The sequence below is a fragment of the Convolutriloba macropyga genome, chromosome 4 (assembly GCF_964194025.1).
Source record: "Convolutriloba macropyga chromosome 4, txConMacr16.3, whole genome shotgun sequence".
NCBI classification, from domain to species: domain Eukaryota; kingdom Metazoa; phylum Xenacoelomorpha; order Acoela; family Convolutidae; genus Convolutriloba; species Convolutriloba macropyga.
Genome location: NC_134471.1, coordinates 59656907 through 59675974, shown reverse-complemented (window position 1 = coordinate 59675974; position 19068 = coordinate 59656907). Strand labels below are relative to the sequence as shown.

At 37.5% G+C, this 19068-nt stretch overlaps 1 protein-coding gene across 1 annotated transcript in view; it reads left to right on the top strand.

Annotated features, from left to right (window-relative positions):
* Nucleotides 1–18607, top strand: part of LOC142337795 (UDP-N-acetylglucosamine--dolichyl-phosphate N-acetylglucosaminephosphotransferase-like) — a 246605-nt gene extending 227998 nt beyond the window's left edge. The window contains exons 2-6 of the mRNA XM_075387314.1: nt 9710–9971; nt 16152–16478; nt 16995–17193; nt 17708–17946; nt 18229–18607. Coding sequence (XP_075243429.1) covers nt 9714–9971; nt 16152–16478; nt 16995–17193; nt 17708–17946; nt 18229–18450 — 1245 coding nt within the window. The 5' untranslated portion in view covers nt 9710–9713 and the 3' untranslated portion in view covers nt 18451–18607. The remainder of the gene's footprint in view (nt 1–9709; nt 9972–16151; nt 16479–16994; nt 17194–17707; nt 17947–18228) is intronic.
* Nucleotides 18608–19068: the final 461 nt, after the last annotated feature.

The window sequence follows — 19068 nt, the reverse complement described above, 5'->3', positions numbered from 1 at the left end:
TGCTTCAACCTAAGCAAGCAAACTATATTCAAACTCTAAACATTCCAAAGGAGTCTGAAAATGATGCAAAATTATTACACATCCTGATATCCGAAAATAAAAAATACATGCAATTATTTTGCCAATTTCTCGACCTTGTATTATCAAAGTTCAATGATGAAGGCACAACAACACTGTTATGTGTTACCTCGTGGAATTGAAGGGCAATGGTCTACAAATTCGAATTGACGAAAATCAGAACGGAATATTACCGCACCGATTTTGCTCTAGAACATGCAGAGCTGCGAATCAGGTACCATCAAACATAAATTTTTCTGAAGAGCTCCTAGGACTTAAGAAACAGATAAGAGATTTTTTTGCAATATGTCTAAAAACAACAAAGACAACTCATGCACGTGAATGTTGCCTGCAACTGCCAAATATGCCGAACTCTAGAGCTCATATTGAACAGCCAAAAGAGTTTAAAATCGATATAAAGATGTTAAGTTACTTGAACGTTTTGGCAATAACTTGAATCGTCTGGAGCTAGAAACTTGTTGATACAAATATTTGCAAAACTGCATACATACAAATACAGTAACGTGTCTTGATTATCTTTTTAAATTTTGGAATTTTGCTAAAACTCCAAAAGGTTTTCATCTTAAAGTTTGTCAAGATGATAAAAGAAATTTAAAACTGTAAATATGAGGGTTTCTCTTCATGTTTTTTCAATAGGCGATTTTCGTTTTCCTGGTCGATTTAACATTGCTTGCATGACAATTCAAAAAATTTTTTAGACAGACCATACTTTCTGCACTTAAAATTTCCGCGTTAAATCCCTGCTCTTGTACTCGTCTCTGCGTAATCAAGTGTGGCTTGCATTTTCTAATGTGTAGAGTTTCTTTGGTCATAGGTTCTTTGGTATCCTGGCACTGATCTATTATCAAATTGAAGGCTGTTAGAGCCCCAAAGTTTTCCACAACATGTTGGCCCACTGGTGAATCAATCTTTTGATGCTCCGAAATTCTCCTGTTCGACAAGTTTGGCCAACAAGGGTAAAAATGCAATCACAACAATTGAGATCATCTTAGACCACTTGAGATTGCAGACTGTTTTCAAACCAGATTTCATTGACGGTAAGCATTATCATAGTTTTTGCGTGGTAAAGATGGTTGTCATTTCGAGCGTTTTTTTTCAATTTTCGCTTCAATTGCAGACTGATATTACCTCGGCACTGCAAGAAAAAGTAATGGCTCAACATCTTTCGCAGGTTGTTTTTGTTCCCTCAGTTGAACTTTTTCGCCACTACAACTCAGTTCAGACTTACTTATAATTTTTGTAAAGAATTGTTGATATCTCTGATGTCCAACCTTCAGGATATTGATTAGAGTTTTGTCAAAATTTTGCAAAGTGCGGGTGCATTTAGACAAGATCACCTGAACAACGGAAAACAAAAACCGTAAGTAACGCACAACAACTTGGCTTTGTTTGAACTTTGCTCCGCTCTTGCCTGATGTACACATTTTCCCATCTTCGGCTTACCCGTTTTCTTCTTCAATAAACCACTAATATTCCTTCGGTGTCACCAAAAAATGTCCAACGTCTTCAATTTTAGTGAAATTTCTTCATGTAGTTCACTAAGCTGCTTCAAATGCCAATAAATACGCTGTTTTAGTCAAGAAATAATATGCTTGATTACATGGATTACCAATTTAACGTTTTTACAATATAAGGCTTCCCTTACGTGCACAGTACACAAAGGCTTTGACACGGAAACTGTTTTGCTGCAATTACTCCATGAGGCCGTCCGGGTCACAATGCCTGAAATTTTTGGATCTGTGTTTTATAGTCCAGTTATTAATTATATCGTGCCACAAAACTAGATTTTGTCCGTTTTCCAAAGCTTCTACTATTTTGTACCAAAGCTCTGATGTTATTTAGGATGTTTATTGTGTTCGGGTTCAAACTAAGGCCCGAAATTTATGTGATATGGGGCGACAGTCCTCTCTTGCTTTGTATGTCACTTTGTTCAATGACTGAGAAATAGATGACGCCTTTAATATTGAACCAATAGAGAGAAATACTCGAGTTGAATGGGAGTACAACGTAAAAACACAATTCCCTATCAGGCTTTAACATCCCATTTAGATCGTTTCTGCCTATCTCTACCGCAATTGAGGCTTCCCTGGCAGTTACTTTGGCCTATGTTTGGTAGAAACTTTTTGAAGAGGAACCTAAAACTGAGGATAGAATAAGCTTAGAAAAAACGAGAATTTCCCATCTGTCATGAAAAAGTTGTTTAGAATAGCAAGGCTGTCGAGTGCGAAAAATATGAGAACTAGTATCACATAAACTGTCAAAATGTCAAATAATTAAGGAGCCATACGAAAAAAAATGCTGATGTTTGGAAATAATTTGAATGTGAAAACTCACCAACTGATAACCAAACGAGAAAACGAAAGCCATTTGAAAGATATGTAGATGACATAATTTGCACAATAAAAGAAGACCCCAAAAAATTGGTTCAACGAGGAAACGTTTTGCATAGAAATTGGATTTCACAATGGAAAAAAATGATTGAAGGACATGAAATAGCTTTCCTGGATATACAGTCTACGTTGATGAAAGAAAAATCTCTTGTAAATGCTACCTGAAGCCAACAGACGCCTGAACAATTCAAAAGTTCCGTACCTGCGCTCCCCCAAGCATAAAAGAAAAATTGTAGAGGGTAATATCCATAGGCTTTCCCGATCTAAAAGCAACTGGCGAAGCCTTAAGATTAATGAAAGTATTTGGCTAAAAACGAATATCTGAAAAATTGGTTGTCAGGCATTAATAATCCGACAATTTGAAAAATTTTGTGTTACTCTAAAACTAATGCAACGGAATGCAAGTCAAATGATAAGCTAAAGCAGAAAGACATATCCAATTTTTGCCGTATAGAGGCCAATTAGGCATTAGACTCACCTAAAAGCTGCAAGTAATAACGCATCTTACAGTGATCTACACAACACGGAAACTTAAAACCTGTTAACTGTATTTAAAGTCTAACATCTAAGATAACACCTGTTATACGAAAATAACATGTAGTGGGTGCAATTTCACCTATGTCGGGCACTTTGCAGACATATAAACACGTGGGTGATAGAGCATCAGCTAAAAAAACACTCACCAGTAGGTCAACATGTGAGCGAATGTTGAGGCACATCACGCGCTCTTGATTTCCGTATAATAGATCACTGCAATGTGCCACAAAAACTCATGACTCGCGAAGCGTTAAATAGCGAAAAGGAAGCCATTGCTGAACACGCGCGATTAGTTCCGTAGCAAGGAAATGACATTGAAATACTAGTCAACAGTTGTCATTTTGCTCAATTCTAAAACTACAATTTAGCGAATCAAGACATTGAATGTTCCAAAACGTTGCCGAAACGGTAGAAAATCACTAAGAATATCGAAAATCTGAATTCAACGATCTTGAATAAAAAATTAAGAACGAACAGAAAAGCGAAATTTCAGAGATTTTCTTTTTTACCGATGAACAATATTCATTTTTGTATTTACTGTCTCATTTCTCTTGTTTTGTTTATAAATTGAAAATAAATTGTATTAATTGTAAAGGATGCTAGATAAAGCGAAAACGTTTGTATTGTAAATAGAATAAACTCCCAGGACTATTTATAATAGACATAGTTTTTTATCTTATAGTTTTCTTTTCAAAAAGGTAAATTATGAAATGCCTCTCACCAACACTGGGTGAATATTGGTTAGTCCGGGGCCCTACTAGTACTACGTCTTCATAAAACATTTCGCATTGTTTAAATCTACCAATAGAATGATAAAATATTTAAACATCAGCTGACGTAGTAAAACAAAAGACAGTGAGCAGTAGAAAACCGACAACTAATTACAAAAGTAGATGAACCAAACTAACAGCCTCCCTTCTTAAATTACAGCTCCCATCGAAGCATCAATTTCGCGCCGGCTAAGTGTCCTTGACACGCGAGTGCAGAAGATGGAACTCCTCAGGAGAGCAAACCTGATTTTGTTTTTAGATATGATACTATATCAGCGTAGCTGTCTTCTTTTCGCGCAGAGAGATTTGATGCCAGTTGTTTCAGTGCTTTTGAAGAGGACTGGCCAGCTTCAACAGTGCATGCCAAGACAAGCGGACAAAATTTTGCTTTCTCGACCTCAGTTACTCTTTTTTCATACTTTTTCTTTTTGATAGATTCAAGATACTTGTAGGCTTCGCTACTGCTTTCAGGGCAAATTTTTGCCAGCAGGTTGAAAATTTTAACATAAAAACAGGTTTTGTTGAACCTCGATTCCCAAAATTCGTTGGCCGTGATACCTAATCTTGCACCATCATCAGTTGTAGTTGATTTAAGAGCAAAGGCTTCCCCTTGCAATGGCTGAAGATGAGGTTCGTACTCGACATCATGACAGACAGTACTCAACATTTCGCAATGGAATTGCGGATATCATTGTTTCTCATGTGCTTGTATATCCTTTGTGATGGTGGAGGGCTAAAGTTTGTTAAAATTTTCGAATTGCCATGCAAGCAACATTATATTGTGGATCGAAACGTAAATCTCCCAGTCAAAACCCATGCAAAAAAAGACTCATATTGAAAGTTTTAAAGTTTTTTTTATTGTTTGAACAAACCTTCAGGTTAAAACCAGAAAAAAATTTGGAAAAATTCGAAAATTTAAATGGATAATCAAGAAACGTTGCTGTATATATGCATACTGAAAGACCATTATTATTAAGATATGTAGACGATCTAACTTGCACGGTAAATGGTGAACTGGACACCATGCTCAGAGAAGTATAAATCCTTCATAGGAAATTGGAAATCACAATGAAAGTGATAATTTAGCCTTTTTTGTCAAGAGCATCAATGTATTTAGCTGTAAAGAAATTTATTGCCAGTGGTACAAGAAACCAACCGATACGGGAGTTGTCTTGAATTTCCGTAGCTCTGCACCAATCCAAGATAAGAAGAATATTGTAGAAAGGACTGTTCACAGTGTTTTTAAAAACAATAGCACATGGCAAAAATTTGACAAAGCTGTGAAGGAAAATGAAAGTATTTGCTCAAGAAATCATTACCCTTAAAGTTGGACTTCCAAGATAATCAACGATGCTTTACAGAAAATCATTAGTAAACTTCAATTGAAAAATGAAGGCGAGAAAATACAACTGAGGGAAAACGTGAAAATGCCAGTGAAAGATGTTAAACAGTTATTTTTCCTTTGGTTTCGATGTAACATCAGCCTGCAATTGAAGCGAAAAATGGAGAAGACGTGCGAATTGACAACCATATTCACAACGCGAAAACTAAGTACTTGCTTACCATCCCTGAAATCTAGTTTTGATAGCAATCTGAAATTTAAGTGGTCTACGAACTCAGTTGTTGTGGATGCAGTTCCAGCTATGTCGGACAAAGGTGTCGACATTTTGCCAGGAGAATTTCTGAGCATCAAGAAACTGATCCACCGGTAGGACAACATATAGTGGAAAGCTGTGGGGCTCTAACGGAATTTAATTATAAGATAATTGATCCGTGCCAGGATAGCAAAGAACTTATGACTCTAGAAGTCCCAAACATCAGTAGACGCAAGCCAAAACTGAATACTCAGACGAGTATAAAAGTAGGGATCTAACACTGAAATATTAAGTGTAGAATGCATGTTCTGACTAAAAATTTTTGGATTGCCTTTCGAGCAAAGTTATATTGTGGATATAATCTCGTTATCAAAACTCGTACAGAAAAAGACTCATATAAAAAGTTTTAAAAAAATTTTAACATTTCGACCAATTTTAAGGTTCAAACCTGTAAAAATTTTAGAAAAATTCAAAAATGTAAATTGATAATCAAGACACGTTGCTGTTTTATGCAAATCTGTAAATATTTACTTAACAAGTTTTAAACTCCTGACGATGCAAGTTATTACGAAAACGATCGAGTAACTTAACAGTTACATATCGACTTTAAACACTTTTTAGCTAGTGAAATTTTCATTGCATGAGCATAGTGATGGCATCTTCACTGGGTCCCCGCCCTAGCAAAGGGAAATGTCATCACGAAACTTCGCTTTTTAACTTCTAGTAATGACTTACATTGCGATAAAATGTGCTCTGTAAAACGGTGGTGTAGTACGTACTCGGGAGGAAGCAAGTTAGGCACCAAGTTTAAAGCGCTGGTATACTTTCAGCGCACTGGAACCCCTGATATTTTCAAAGAGTTGTTGAACACTGGGATATTGGTTCTAAGGGTGACGAAGCATCTTATATCGAAACGGAAGAGGAAAACACAGCTGGGTGACTACAGTGCGCTCTGCCATGAACCAGCATGTCAGATCAAGTCACTGAACATTGTCCTCCGCCACAAAGGAAAACTAAAAGCTCTCCTCAAAAACGTAAAAGAGAAGAAGTTCGAAAAACGACAGAAGAAGTCGAGAGCACAGATAAGACTGGTAGAAAGAGCACAGAACGAGAATGAAGCTCCTGAACAATAGGACTTCATTGCCTCTTGTCCTTAAGCTCTTAAGGAAAGAAATAAGTCGTGAGGAACAAGGCCGTAGATTTATTGACAAAAAACTTGGAAAAGATAGGGAAATTCTCAGGAAAGAGGTGAACAAAAAACTTTGCCGTCTAATGTGTACAGCATTAGAAAGGAAATGAGAGATCAATCCGAATTGATAAATAGGAGACTTAATGACAAGTTAGCGAAGCTGTCTGAGAGACAGGACAGGACTTTGCGGAATGGATCTCATAATAATGTTGTTACACTGGACGATGTTGAACTGCCAAAATTTGTCCTGGACGTCTTCTCATTAGTTCCAAAGCATCCAATCAGGGACAAATTTAATAAAGTGCACTTCCTTGCGGATGTAGACAGATAAGTTCGTGAGTTAAGAGAGAAAAACACTGAAGGTGAAAAATTATGTGAAATAGATTTGTCCGCAGAATGGTACGCCAAGAAAGTACGTGAGAAACTGAATGATAGAAGAGTTTAAAAAATTATGATTTTTTGAAAGACCAAAAAAACTACTAGCTGTACCATTTGATAGAGGTTGCGGTTTTTGTGTTATGAAACAGACAACATATTCGGATAACCGAAATGAATCAAATTGGATAAATGCGTCAAATGGGATTTGGATCAGCTAGTTGTATCTCTCGATGTCAAAAACTTATACACAAATGTACCGGTTGAGAAGGCAAATGAAACTGTGCTTAAAGAACTGTACTCCAGTGACGCGTTACCTGAGATTCCGAGGTCAGCGATGAAGATCCTTTTGAGACTAGCCGTAACTAATTTTCACTTTAAGTTTAATAAACTGTGGTGCACTCAATTGGACGGTTTAGCAATGTTTCGTAGGTTGTAGTTTTGGCAAAACTGTGGATAAAATCCTTTGAGAAATACTAACAAATTGAGGGAAACCAATTGAGGGAAAGGAGAACAAAACTCCTGACACAAACGCGATATGCACTGACTGTAACCCACGCATTACTTTCCGAGGGAAAAGGATCGAGTGCAAATCATGCAAAAACTGGTTTCATGCAAAATGCCAAAATGTAATTGACACAGACTATAAGACCATGCAGGACATTGTTTGAATTTAGTCCTATTGTGCGGAAAAATGTACAAAAGAGGACACACGGGAATTGAAATTATTGTAGATGACATAGTGTCCACCGTCAAGGGGAGCCCTCTAGAATACCTTGAGTATGAAAATTCTCTTCACAAGAACTTACCATTCAATCTTGGGACACCAAACGGTAGTGGAGACCTGACTTTTCTATATGTAAACATAAACGTAAACAAAGACAGGAGAATTAGCTGTCATTGGTATCAAAAATCCACCAATACAGGCATGATCCTAAATTTCCGTAGCTGTGCACCGTTACGACATTTTAAAAAATGTGATTCAAAGGACTGTGCATAGGATTTTGAATGCGACCAGTGACTGGCAATCTTTTGATGTAGCTCTCAAGAAAAAATTGACAGATCTGATCTGAATGTCAATATCCAACTGAGTGTTCCTCTAGTATCGTTAACGAGAGGTTGTATAAATAGTCACAAGGGAAACTGTCAAAAAAAACCCCCAAATGAAAAACATCACAAAGACTTTAAAAGTCTGAACAATAGGGTTCCTAGACGGAGAATTTTTTTACAAAACAGAGGAAATATTACTCAAAATTTTGCTAGTAGACTGAAAAAATTGTGTGATATTCAGATCATTTTCACAACAAGAAAACTAAGAACTTGCTTGCAAACCCTGAAATCATTTTTCGATGAGAATTTAAAATCCCATTTGACATATAAATTTATATGTAATGGATGCAGTTCCATCTATGTTGGCCAAACCAGCCGACATGTTACAACTAGAATTTCGGAGAATCAAAAGAAGGATTCCCCAGTAGGACACCTCTTTGTGGTACAGCGCATAATATTGAAAGGGAGATTCTTGATGCATGTCGCGGGGTTGAAAAACTAATGACAATAGAAGTGAGCTACACCAAAAAGCTGGAACCGCAATTAAATACGCTCGATGAGTACCGGGGGCGGGAATTGACATTGAAGTATTAGTTCAAATGCAAAAAGTTTGAGTTTTGAAATGCAAAAATTATTCTGGTACATGTTAATTCGAAAATTTGTCGACCCCAACAAGTAAAGAAAAGTAAAAACAAATAGATGTGAATGAAAAATAAAATCTTTTTTCAGGAATAGAAAGCTATATATCCGGGATTTTCAAAAACTCCGAATTGAAAATTCAATTGATTTTAGTGTAATAAGTGTAAATAAAATGTTGTAAACGTGATTTTAACTGTAAATGGTTTCAAAAGTTCGATATTATTTTTACTCATTTCTTAGAATTAGAGTCAAAGACAAGTGGATATACTTTGTAAATGATTTCATTTAATTTTTAAACCTGACGATGAATGCAATGTTCGAAAACGTTCGTTTTTAATCAGCTTTAGTTTTTATTGACAATTACTTTTTTTCTCTACAAAAGGTAAAGATCCCAGGAATTAATAAAAAAAAGACGAGAATGCGTTCGGTCTATTTTTAATTGCTCTCAAACGAAGTTTGTAGCAATTATATTAGTCCTGTCGGTCTTTTTAAATGCGATTTTTCGCTTGACCAGTTTTTTGTCTGACGCTTTTGACTTTTCATCCCCAAAATGGGATAAACAGGTAGCGCACAGTGGGCATTAAGTGCTCTTAGAGCCTTTCAGCTCTGTTTCAGCTCAAACTGTTTTGGATACTTATTCTTATACTTAGGGTGTGGAGGGCGGTTCTTAGAGGTTGAGACACCCCCCTCCTCCCTGTTGACCCCCACCCCCACTATTGCCTCCATCCCCCATTGGCCCCGGTGCACCCCCCTACGACGAAGCCAACCGGTCGTTTGAGAGCATTTCGCCCGAAGTTAGTCGGTTATGTTTATATTTTTGAGACTGCAGGCCTACAAAGTTACCGCGGCTATTTTCTGCCAGCTCTGTTTTATAGTTTTTATGCGAATTTTTGTATTCATTTCTATATAATATCTTCTCTGCGTCTTAAAGCGCCTTTCTCTCATTGCCATCACTACGCGGGTCGGTTTCTCAAAAACACAGTGACCGGAACAATTATGATAACCGGGGAGTTTCTAGCCCCGCATAGTGGGGAGTCGTCCACAATGTGAAAGTACGTATGATATAACAAGTGAGGTCTTTTACAGAATAATGGCAACACCCGTGGAAGTTCAATGGATCCCGTTGCTTTCATCAGTTGTGTTTTCCATGATTGGGTATCTGTCTCTCGTCTTTTTGATACCTCGTTGCAAGTATGCCTTCATAAAGGCTGGCTTCCGTGGTAAAGATATGGCGAAAAAAGATAATCCCGTGATTCCAGAAGCCTTGGGAATTCTAGTGGCAGGCGTTTATTTGGTGATCATATTTCTGTTTATACCATTTCCATTCGTTAACGACATTGCTTTACAGGTGAGTGCTTGCATAGTTTTGATTGCTTGTATTTTATTAGAAAATTCTGAGTAAAGTTATTAGAACCTATGGAATTGCAGTTTTGATTGGTATCAATCAATAGTTATGGCAGCACACTGAATATCATTTATTTCGAAGCGTTTATAAAAGGAAAATGGAGGTATGATCCAGCCAATGGACAGAACAGTAAGACCCCACTATGAAACATTACAGCAGCGTATTTAAATTTACCGTAAAAACGCAATGTATTTAAAACTTACTTCAAGAGACATCTTCAAGAAAGCTCTAAGTGTTGAACCACGACTATGGAGTAAAAAGAGTTTGAGCGATATGTACTAGAAACTGTTTGCTGAACACTACAATATGCAGAAACCCTGCATATGGCAAATAATATGCACCTGTAAAAACTTTAATGAACTTGAACAACTACTTATTCTGACGGCTTCAAACTGATACTTATAAACTGAACCGAGGGTTCCAAAACTCGTCGGTCAACCATAAATCCGTGTCTACTACTACTTTACTAGGCTCTACCGTTATTTGATCAACCCATCTACCGTCTTTTCTTTCAGAGATTATTGTTGATAGTTGCTTTATAGTGCGTTTTGAAGAGAGCCCTGCGACTGCTAGGCAGGAAAACCAGCGGTGCAAAACTACTGTGACACAATTGGCATGCCACTTCATGAAAGCAATTGTCAAATTCTGGGCTTCAAGAGTAGCTTCGACTTTTATACTAGAGAAAAAGTCTCATCTACCAGAATCAAAAAGATTAGAAATAATGGTCGCGAATAACTTGAAATGGCACGAAAATTCACAATGAATTAAATCTAATGCCTTAAGGTCCCTCTGGTTCCTCAAACGTAATCTCCATTACAAGATGTTAAAAAATAAAAATGAAACGCATATGTAGGGTATACTGTCCTAGTCACGCTACAAGCTAAGTTGAATGCTTACACCGGATACGTCGTCCCGATTCTAGTATATGGTTCTCAGGTCTCTCATCTGACCACTATGTGCCTCCGAAAAGTGGAAAAAATTCAAAGACTAGCCACAAAGTGGTTCTTCGGAGTAAATGTTGACTATAAAACTCGACTAATTAAATGTGGTCTACTACCCTTATCAATGTACATTGAACTTCATGATGTTTTGTTTATGCGTGACCTGTTAAAAAACAAGTATGACTACACTACCACTAACGAAATGAATCTCAAAGAGAGTAAAAGAACAAGACAAGATGCACGAAATGAACTCGAAATCCCTAAAGTGAACAGAAACAAGTGTAGTGAAAATTTCTTCCATCGAACTACCAAGTTAGTCAACATCCTCTCGAGAAAATTGGGATCTTTGGAGGATTTAAACAAGCCAAAATTGAGTTATTTGTACCGAAACTTCTTCCTCGAACAGTATAACGAGTTGAATACATGCAGCTGGAGGATTCTTTGCAGCTGTGGTAGCTGCAACCCTCATTCAAAACTCTGAAACTGTATATTTTTATTTCAAGGCAACGAACTGATGAACTGAAGGGTGAAAACCCTTGGCTGTGCCCCAAAGTCTCGACTACACTACTTGGGCATAATCCAGAAGTCTCAACTACTACTACTACTACTACTATGGCTGCTAATTTTGGTACGGCACCAAAACCGACCTACTGGACATTGGGAAATTACAGAAAAGTTAAAAATGGATATCGCGAGCCGGGGATAATTAAAAGATGAGAATGGTAAAATTAAAGATATTACCGCTTTCGCTTTATTTTGGACTAAAATCGCCGCTCTTTGTGACACTGTAAATTGCAGATACGACCCAATCATCAATAATCTTGTTAGCTTTACGAACAACGAACGTACCAGGCAAGAGCAAAACAGCGAAATCGAGATCAAAAACGATTAATCAAGACCGATAAAAATTTTTGGTCATGAAGGTCGTTACTTCTCAACATAACAACATAATCAACAAACATTCCTATCATTTTATCCAACTCAACGAAAATCATGAGTAAGCAACCTCTAGTGATACTTTAGATTTTTAATTGTCTCGTGGCTCAACTTCGACGTCATGCATTATGTTCGCGAACGTGTCTCTAATTTCATTGTGCCGCATGTTGGTATAACCCCCTTTGCACAGTGGAGAGTATAGCTTAGTGTAAATTTTTCCCCCAAGGACAGACGATACATGTTTCTCGCTTCATGATTTTACCCAATGCACAAACCGTCGCTGAATTCCTAATTTTATTAACTTGTAACGGTACGTTTTCGATGAAAAGCAGTGAGTCAGCTCGAGGCTGCTTTTTCTGATGCCAAGTCGACAACGTGATTCTTGTCTTCTGGTAACGTGCGGAGATATTCTTTTTTGAGAGGTTGCGTCCTCCTATGTTGACTGTAGCATCAGTCTTGCGTAATGCTATCCTGTAGGAGGTGAATATTCGTGAGATCTTCATTCCCAATAGGCTCGACTGCAGCTAGCGACGCAGTGTAGTCAGTGCTGTGTTCCTTTGACTCCCTGATGTTGAGTCCACTCTCCCGGTTTGATAGCAAATACAATTGACGTGCTTCACAAGAACAAATTAACCAATTAATTGAAATCGTTATTCAAGTTTTGTAAATAACAACATTGACGTAGCCCATGCTCTCCGTTCTGCGAAGAGATTTTACGCACATGCGGCACAAAAGTAGAGACCGGTTTATGAAGGTAGTGCATGACGTACGCTATGACGTTGAGTTTGAGGCAGCACCTCAGATGGTAAAAGTTGAAAGCTTCACTGCAAATCTACTAGCAACAATGAAAACGCTCGATTTGACATCAAAGCCAATGACTTGTTGGGGTCTAGACTCAGCAGAACATTGTTCTACTACTACTACTACTACTATGGCTGCTAATTTTGGTACGGCACCAAAACCGACCTACTGGACATTGGGAAATTACAGAAAAGTTAAAAATGGATATCGCGAGCCGGGGATAATTAAAAGATGAGAATGGTAAAATTAAAGATATTACCGCTTTCGCTTTATTTTGGACTAAAATCGCCGCTCTTTGTGACACTGTAAATTGCAGATACGACCCAATCATCAATAATCTTGTTAGCTTTACGAACAACGAACGTACCAGGCAAGAGCAAAACAGCGAAATCGAGATCAAAAACGATTAATCAAGACCGATAAAAATTTTTGGTCATGAAGGTCGTTACTTCTCAACATAACAACATAATCAACAAACATTCCTATCATTTTATCCAACTCAACGAAAATCATGAGTAAGCAACCTCTAGTGATACTTTAGATTTTTAATTGTCTCGTGGCTCAACTTCGACGTCATGCATTATGTTCGCGAACGTGTCTCTAATTTCATTGTGCCGCATGTTGGTATAACCCCCTTTGCACAGTGGAGAGTATAGCTTAGTGTAAATTTTTCCCCCAAGGACAGACGATACATGTTTCTCGCTTCATGATTTTACCCAATGCACAAACCGTCGCTGAATTCCTAATTTTATTAACTTGTAACGGTACGTTTTCGATGAAAAGCAGTGAGTCAGCTCGAGGCTGCTTTTTCTGATGCCAAGTCGACAACGTGATTCTTGTTTTCTGGTAACGTGCGGAGATATTCTTTTTTGAGAGGTTGCGTCCTCCTATGTTGACTGTAGCATCAGTCTTGCGTAATGCTATCCTGTAGGAGGTGAATATTCGTGAGATCTTCATTCCCAATAGGCTCGACTGCAGCTAGCGACGCAGTGTAGTCAGTGCTGTGTTCCTTTGACTCCCTGATGTTGAGTCCACTCTCCCGGTTTGATAGCAAATACAATTGACGTGCTTCACAAGAACAAATTAACCAATTAATTGAAATCGTTATTCAAGTTTTGTAAATAACAACATTGACGTAGCCCATGCTCTCCGTTCTGCGAAGAGATTTTACGCACATGCGGCACAAAAGTAGAGACCGGTTTATGAAGGTAGTGCATGACGTACGCTATGACGTTGAGTTTGAGGCAGCACCTCAGATGGTAAAAGTTGAAAGCTTCACTGCAAATCTACTAGCAACAATGAAAACGCTCGATTTGACATCAAAGCCAATGACTTGTTGGGGTCTAGACTCAGCAGAACATTGTTCGACCTGAAAATTTTAGCCCACTGACCAATTCATTCCCAAAAGAAGCCCAGGAAGACTGCAAATATCATGAGCCAATTAAAAATCTAAAATATCAAAAATGTATTTAAAAATAGTTTTGTTCCACACGCATAGGGCGCAGGGCCGTCTGCAACACGCAGTGTTAAGCCACCAGGAACTTAATATCCAAAAAGGACACATACGTGGATACAATAATATAAAATCGAGCGAGGATAAGTTTTGCCTTTCTACGCAGCACCATTGTCTCAGAGGATGCCGTAGTATAAAAGGTGTAACTGATGTTGATAATACCGGTATTGCTATTGCATGGGAGGGAAGACCAGACAACTATTAGTATAGTGTTTGAGGCGGAGCGTGCACTTTGCTGTAAGTTTAAAATGCGGTTGCGTTTCTGTGGTAAACTTCAATACGCTGCTGTTATGTTTCGTAGTGGGGGATCAATATTCCGTCCATTGAGTGGATCATTTCATCTATTTTATTTAAAAGATCATTTTATCAATGCACATTTTTTCCTATCCTGCGCTTTTTTAGCTGAATTTCAGCCTATGAATAGTCATTCTATAGGTACTTTTGAAAAACTTAATTGGAAACATTGAAATGCTTTGAAAAATGCTATTACTTGCCATGTGTAAATAGTTCGCAACCGTTTTTCCCCAAGCCAACATCTCAGCTTGTATAGTTTAAGTTTGTTTTCTGCGGAAGTCATATCTCTGAGTTTGATTTTAGTTCCAGACCTGTCCATTCATTCCTTTCATATAATATAACGCAACTCTTTTATTCTCAAAATTGTTGGTTTGTACCCCGCCTTTTTAAACGGTTAAAACATGCGCTCTGACTGATTTTGTATCAATGAACAGAATGCTATCTTCGAAAACAGTTCTTTCTATCAAGCTCGACATAAAAGCAGGAAATACAAATTCATGGTACCAATGAATTAATTAATTGGTTTTTGAAATTCTTGCCGTCAGTTTTTTTGACAAGTGTAATTACAAGAATTCAAATGCCAACCAATTCCTTGTCCCACCCAGGAAGGTCTTAACACTGCTAATTGAGTGATTGGCTGGTCAATAAATTTCTCTGAGATATTGTAAATTGTTCAATTGTATGAGTCTAATGCAAGCTGAAAGAACAGATATGCTCCTTAGAAAAATAGCTAATAGGTCTCATCTCTGAGCAAGAGGCATATTCGCTAGATCTCAAAAAAAGAAAGAGGATTACTGTGCTGGCTACTTGCTCCTTCGACGAAAGGATACCACTTTGATCTAACCAAGGGACGATTTAGGCGTGGTATTGTCCTGAAATGTTTTTGGATTTCTGTCAAACTGCCATCAACTAGCGTGAAAAAAGTGACTTCAGCGGGAATTTCCTGCACTTGAGGATTGAAGTTGCTTCAAACGGCATTTAAATTTAGAAAAGAATCAAGATGAAAAAAGGATTTTTAATCCGACGTGGTTACATACATCAAGAACCCGCTGTTGAAGCCTCAGTTTGAGCTAAGTAGGAAAGGTGGCTTTGCTGTTTAATTTGTTTTTACTTTGTCAAATTTCGGTTTAAAGTCACTATGCGTCACAAGGATGGAACTACAGATCATAAAATGCATGTTGCCTCTACCTAAGCTTTGCTCGGTATTTTGATATGGGAGCAGAGAAAAAAAACATTTTTTGCTTTATCTAATGGCAAGAATTTCGATTTCTAAGACTAGCCTTTTCCGTCAAGTAAAAAATTTGCATCAAAGGGAATTTTGAAGACGGGACATTTTTTCAATAGTAGCCTTTGTTCCAGAAACCTTGTTGATCGATTACGAAACTTAAGTTATCAGTGCTCGCAACCAACTCTCTTAGTTTTTGTTCATTATGAATGATAGTTTCACTTTGAGTTACAATCCTCGAAAATTATATGAATTCTTTATTGCAGGTGTACGCTGACAAAGTTTTTCAAAATGCGTATGCAAACGTTTTCTGCAACGCAAAGATATGGTGTCAAAAATTGAATTGTGGGTTAATTATATGAACTTCACATTCATGTTTTCTAAACGATTTCATGTTTTCATTTGTTTTCTAGACTGAACAGCCAGAAGTTTTCAAGCGTTTCATTAGCCAGCTAGCTGGGGTCCTTGCAATGTGTTGCACAATATTCTTAGGAATGAGCGATGACATATTCGACCTTCGTTGGCGTGACAAACTGTTTCTTCCAACTGTGGCTTCATTGCCCTTACTAATGGTCTATTATGTGACTTATCACCTGACTGTCATAGTGGTGCCTATTCCTCTGAGGCCTTACTTCGGAACCTCTGTTGACATCGGGATCCTGTATTATCTCTACATGGGCTTCCTGGCTGTGTTTTGCTCCAACTCAATCAACATTCTGTCAGGGATTAACGGCTTAGAAGTGAGTAAAAGTATCAAGTAAAACAGAATTTTATCGAATTATGACGGGAGTGTGATTACCTCTTATGATTTTGAGTGATCTTTCAAATAAAATTGACATTTTTTAATTTCACTTGGTCTTGTTGCTATAATTTTTTTGAAATTTCGTCAACTACTTTTGTCAAGATTTGATGATTTTGCATGCCTCGTTCTTACAATTTTTTCGTTAATCAAAAGTTACAGCGTCCATGACACGGTACAAAACCAAATCCATAATCTTGGTAGGTAGAAGTTAACATACCCCGAGAGATCTCCAATAGAGGGCAGCCTTGTCCAAATCACTGCTACTGATAATGATCACTACTACTGTCAACGCGTCGAGTTATGTCACGGCACTTCGAACTTCAGGTTGAGAAAGTTAAATGCGATTTAAGCTCTCTAGGAGGTTGGTTGTTAGTGTCGTTGCAGGAACCGAAACAAGAAAACGTAAAGACACCTGAGAAAATGTTCAGGAAAAGTCAATATTTTTGTGTTATAGGTTGGTCAATCTGTAGTGATCGCCATCTCTTTGATAATCTTCAACTCGATAGAACTTTACCACCAGTGTTGTCAAGTCGAATCTCATCTTCTCTCCCTCTACCTACTCATTCCCTTCTTGGGCTGTTCGCTGGCCCTTTTCAAGTACAATTGGTACCCTGCCGAAGTGTTTGTTGGTGATACTTATTGCTACTTTGCAGGTTAGTAAATTTCGCTTGTTTCAACCCTGTAAGTAGTTATTGTCAGTTTTGATAATGTGGCACTTATAGAGGTAATTATAGAATTTTCTCAGTTAGTGACCTGCTGCTGAAATGTGCTTTGGCACAATTGTTCGGAAAACAGAGGACCTACAAAATTTTTGGAGTTAAAGGTCATTGCTGAAAATTGTCATTTTAGTGGTTTTTGTTTTTGTTATGTAACCGCACTGTTCATGAAGCTATTTGTATTTTGATTATTGGTCAAAGAAATGGACACTGAAATGCAATCAAGTATCTCAGCTTGATCAAAGGTTGCTCAAAGCTTCCTTCCTTAGTTTGTTTTTCACTCGCTTTGTATATTTCTTGTTGAGTTCTTATGTATAATGATACATATGTATATGTATAATGAAGTGAAATCTATCAAAATAAAGTGGAAGTTCAGTTAATCGAAAAAAAATTCAGCAATTGTTCTAATCAATAGTAATTTTCCATCTATGAGCCATTGATTTATTTTCAGGAATGCTGTTCGCAGTGGTGGGTATCTTGGGACACTTTAGCAAGACTCTCCTGCTCATGTTCATTCCACAGATTATCAACTTCGTCTACTCACTACCACAGCTCTTCCGATTCATTCCCTGCCCCCGACACAGGTTGCCCAAGTACGACCCAGATATTGACAAATCTCGAGCTTCCGAAACGCAGTTCAAGGCCAAAGATGCGGGCGCTTTGGCGAAGATCATTATAGTTTTCCTGAAGGTTGGTAAAAAACTACATAATCATTGTCTATTTTCGAGAAATTTATATGAATTAACGCTGCTCAGAAATACAGCACTACGGTCTCAAATACTCTTGTTACTCACTATATAATCGAAATATAAGCGGACGGGGCTCACTGGAAGTTAGTTTTATCAATGGGTAATTTGTAGAAATACCTACAAATTTTGTTTAGTCTTTAAGCGTTCTCATTGAACTATTTTTCGGTCTCTTTTCGAGTGAGTTGAAAAATTTAGAAGACAATATGAATGACGTTTTTTGCAGACGTTCCGGCTTCTTGAGGTTAAAGAGTCAACGAAAGACGGAGAGCTGTACTACACGTGTAACAACATGACCTTGAACAACCTAGTATTAATACACTTCGGTCCTTTGAGAGAAGACAGATTGTGCATGTTTCTTCTTGTCATTCAGATTTTGTGCTCCTGTCTCGGTTTTGTCATCCGATATCCATTAGCACATCTGTTTTACACACAAATGTCCAGCTAAAACTTCTAAAAATCTTTAGAATTGTAGCAATTCTGTCTAATATATTCTATGTGCCATTTAACCATAATCATATGTTTATATCAATTATATGTATCTTATTTGTTTGTTTGGGCTTTTAAGCTTTACATAGTTTGGCAATTAACCATGCTTAACTTCATGTTTTTCGAATAGGTGAGACTAAGTTGTATCGATTTTCATATAATTCAGGAAAAAGAATTATTTCAAATTTTCTGGCTCGTTAATGTAAAAACTTCTTCCGTGGGCGGTGCAAAGTTAATTTCTTCTTCCGCGGTTAACCAAAGTTAATTTCAAGTGTCTCTCTCTGAGATTGTTTTGAGTCTGGTGATCTATAAAATCTACAAACTAGCTGACAAGCTGTTTTTGATATCAGAATTCTTCAATAACTTACTGAAAAACAATAAATACTGGCAAAAAATAAAATAGTGTGTTTAAATTAAAATCTATATAAGATTTGTTGAGCGAGCGAGGTGTAATTTAACAGTAACCGAAAAGTAAACAAATGTTCACGAATTGAAGAAACGATTAATAGCCGCGAAGCGATATCGGCTATTATTGGGGATATCGTGTTTTTTTTACAATTCAAGGAATTTGAATTGT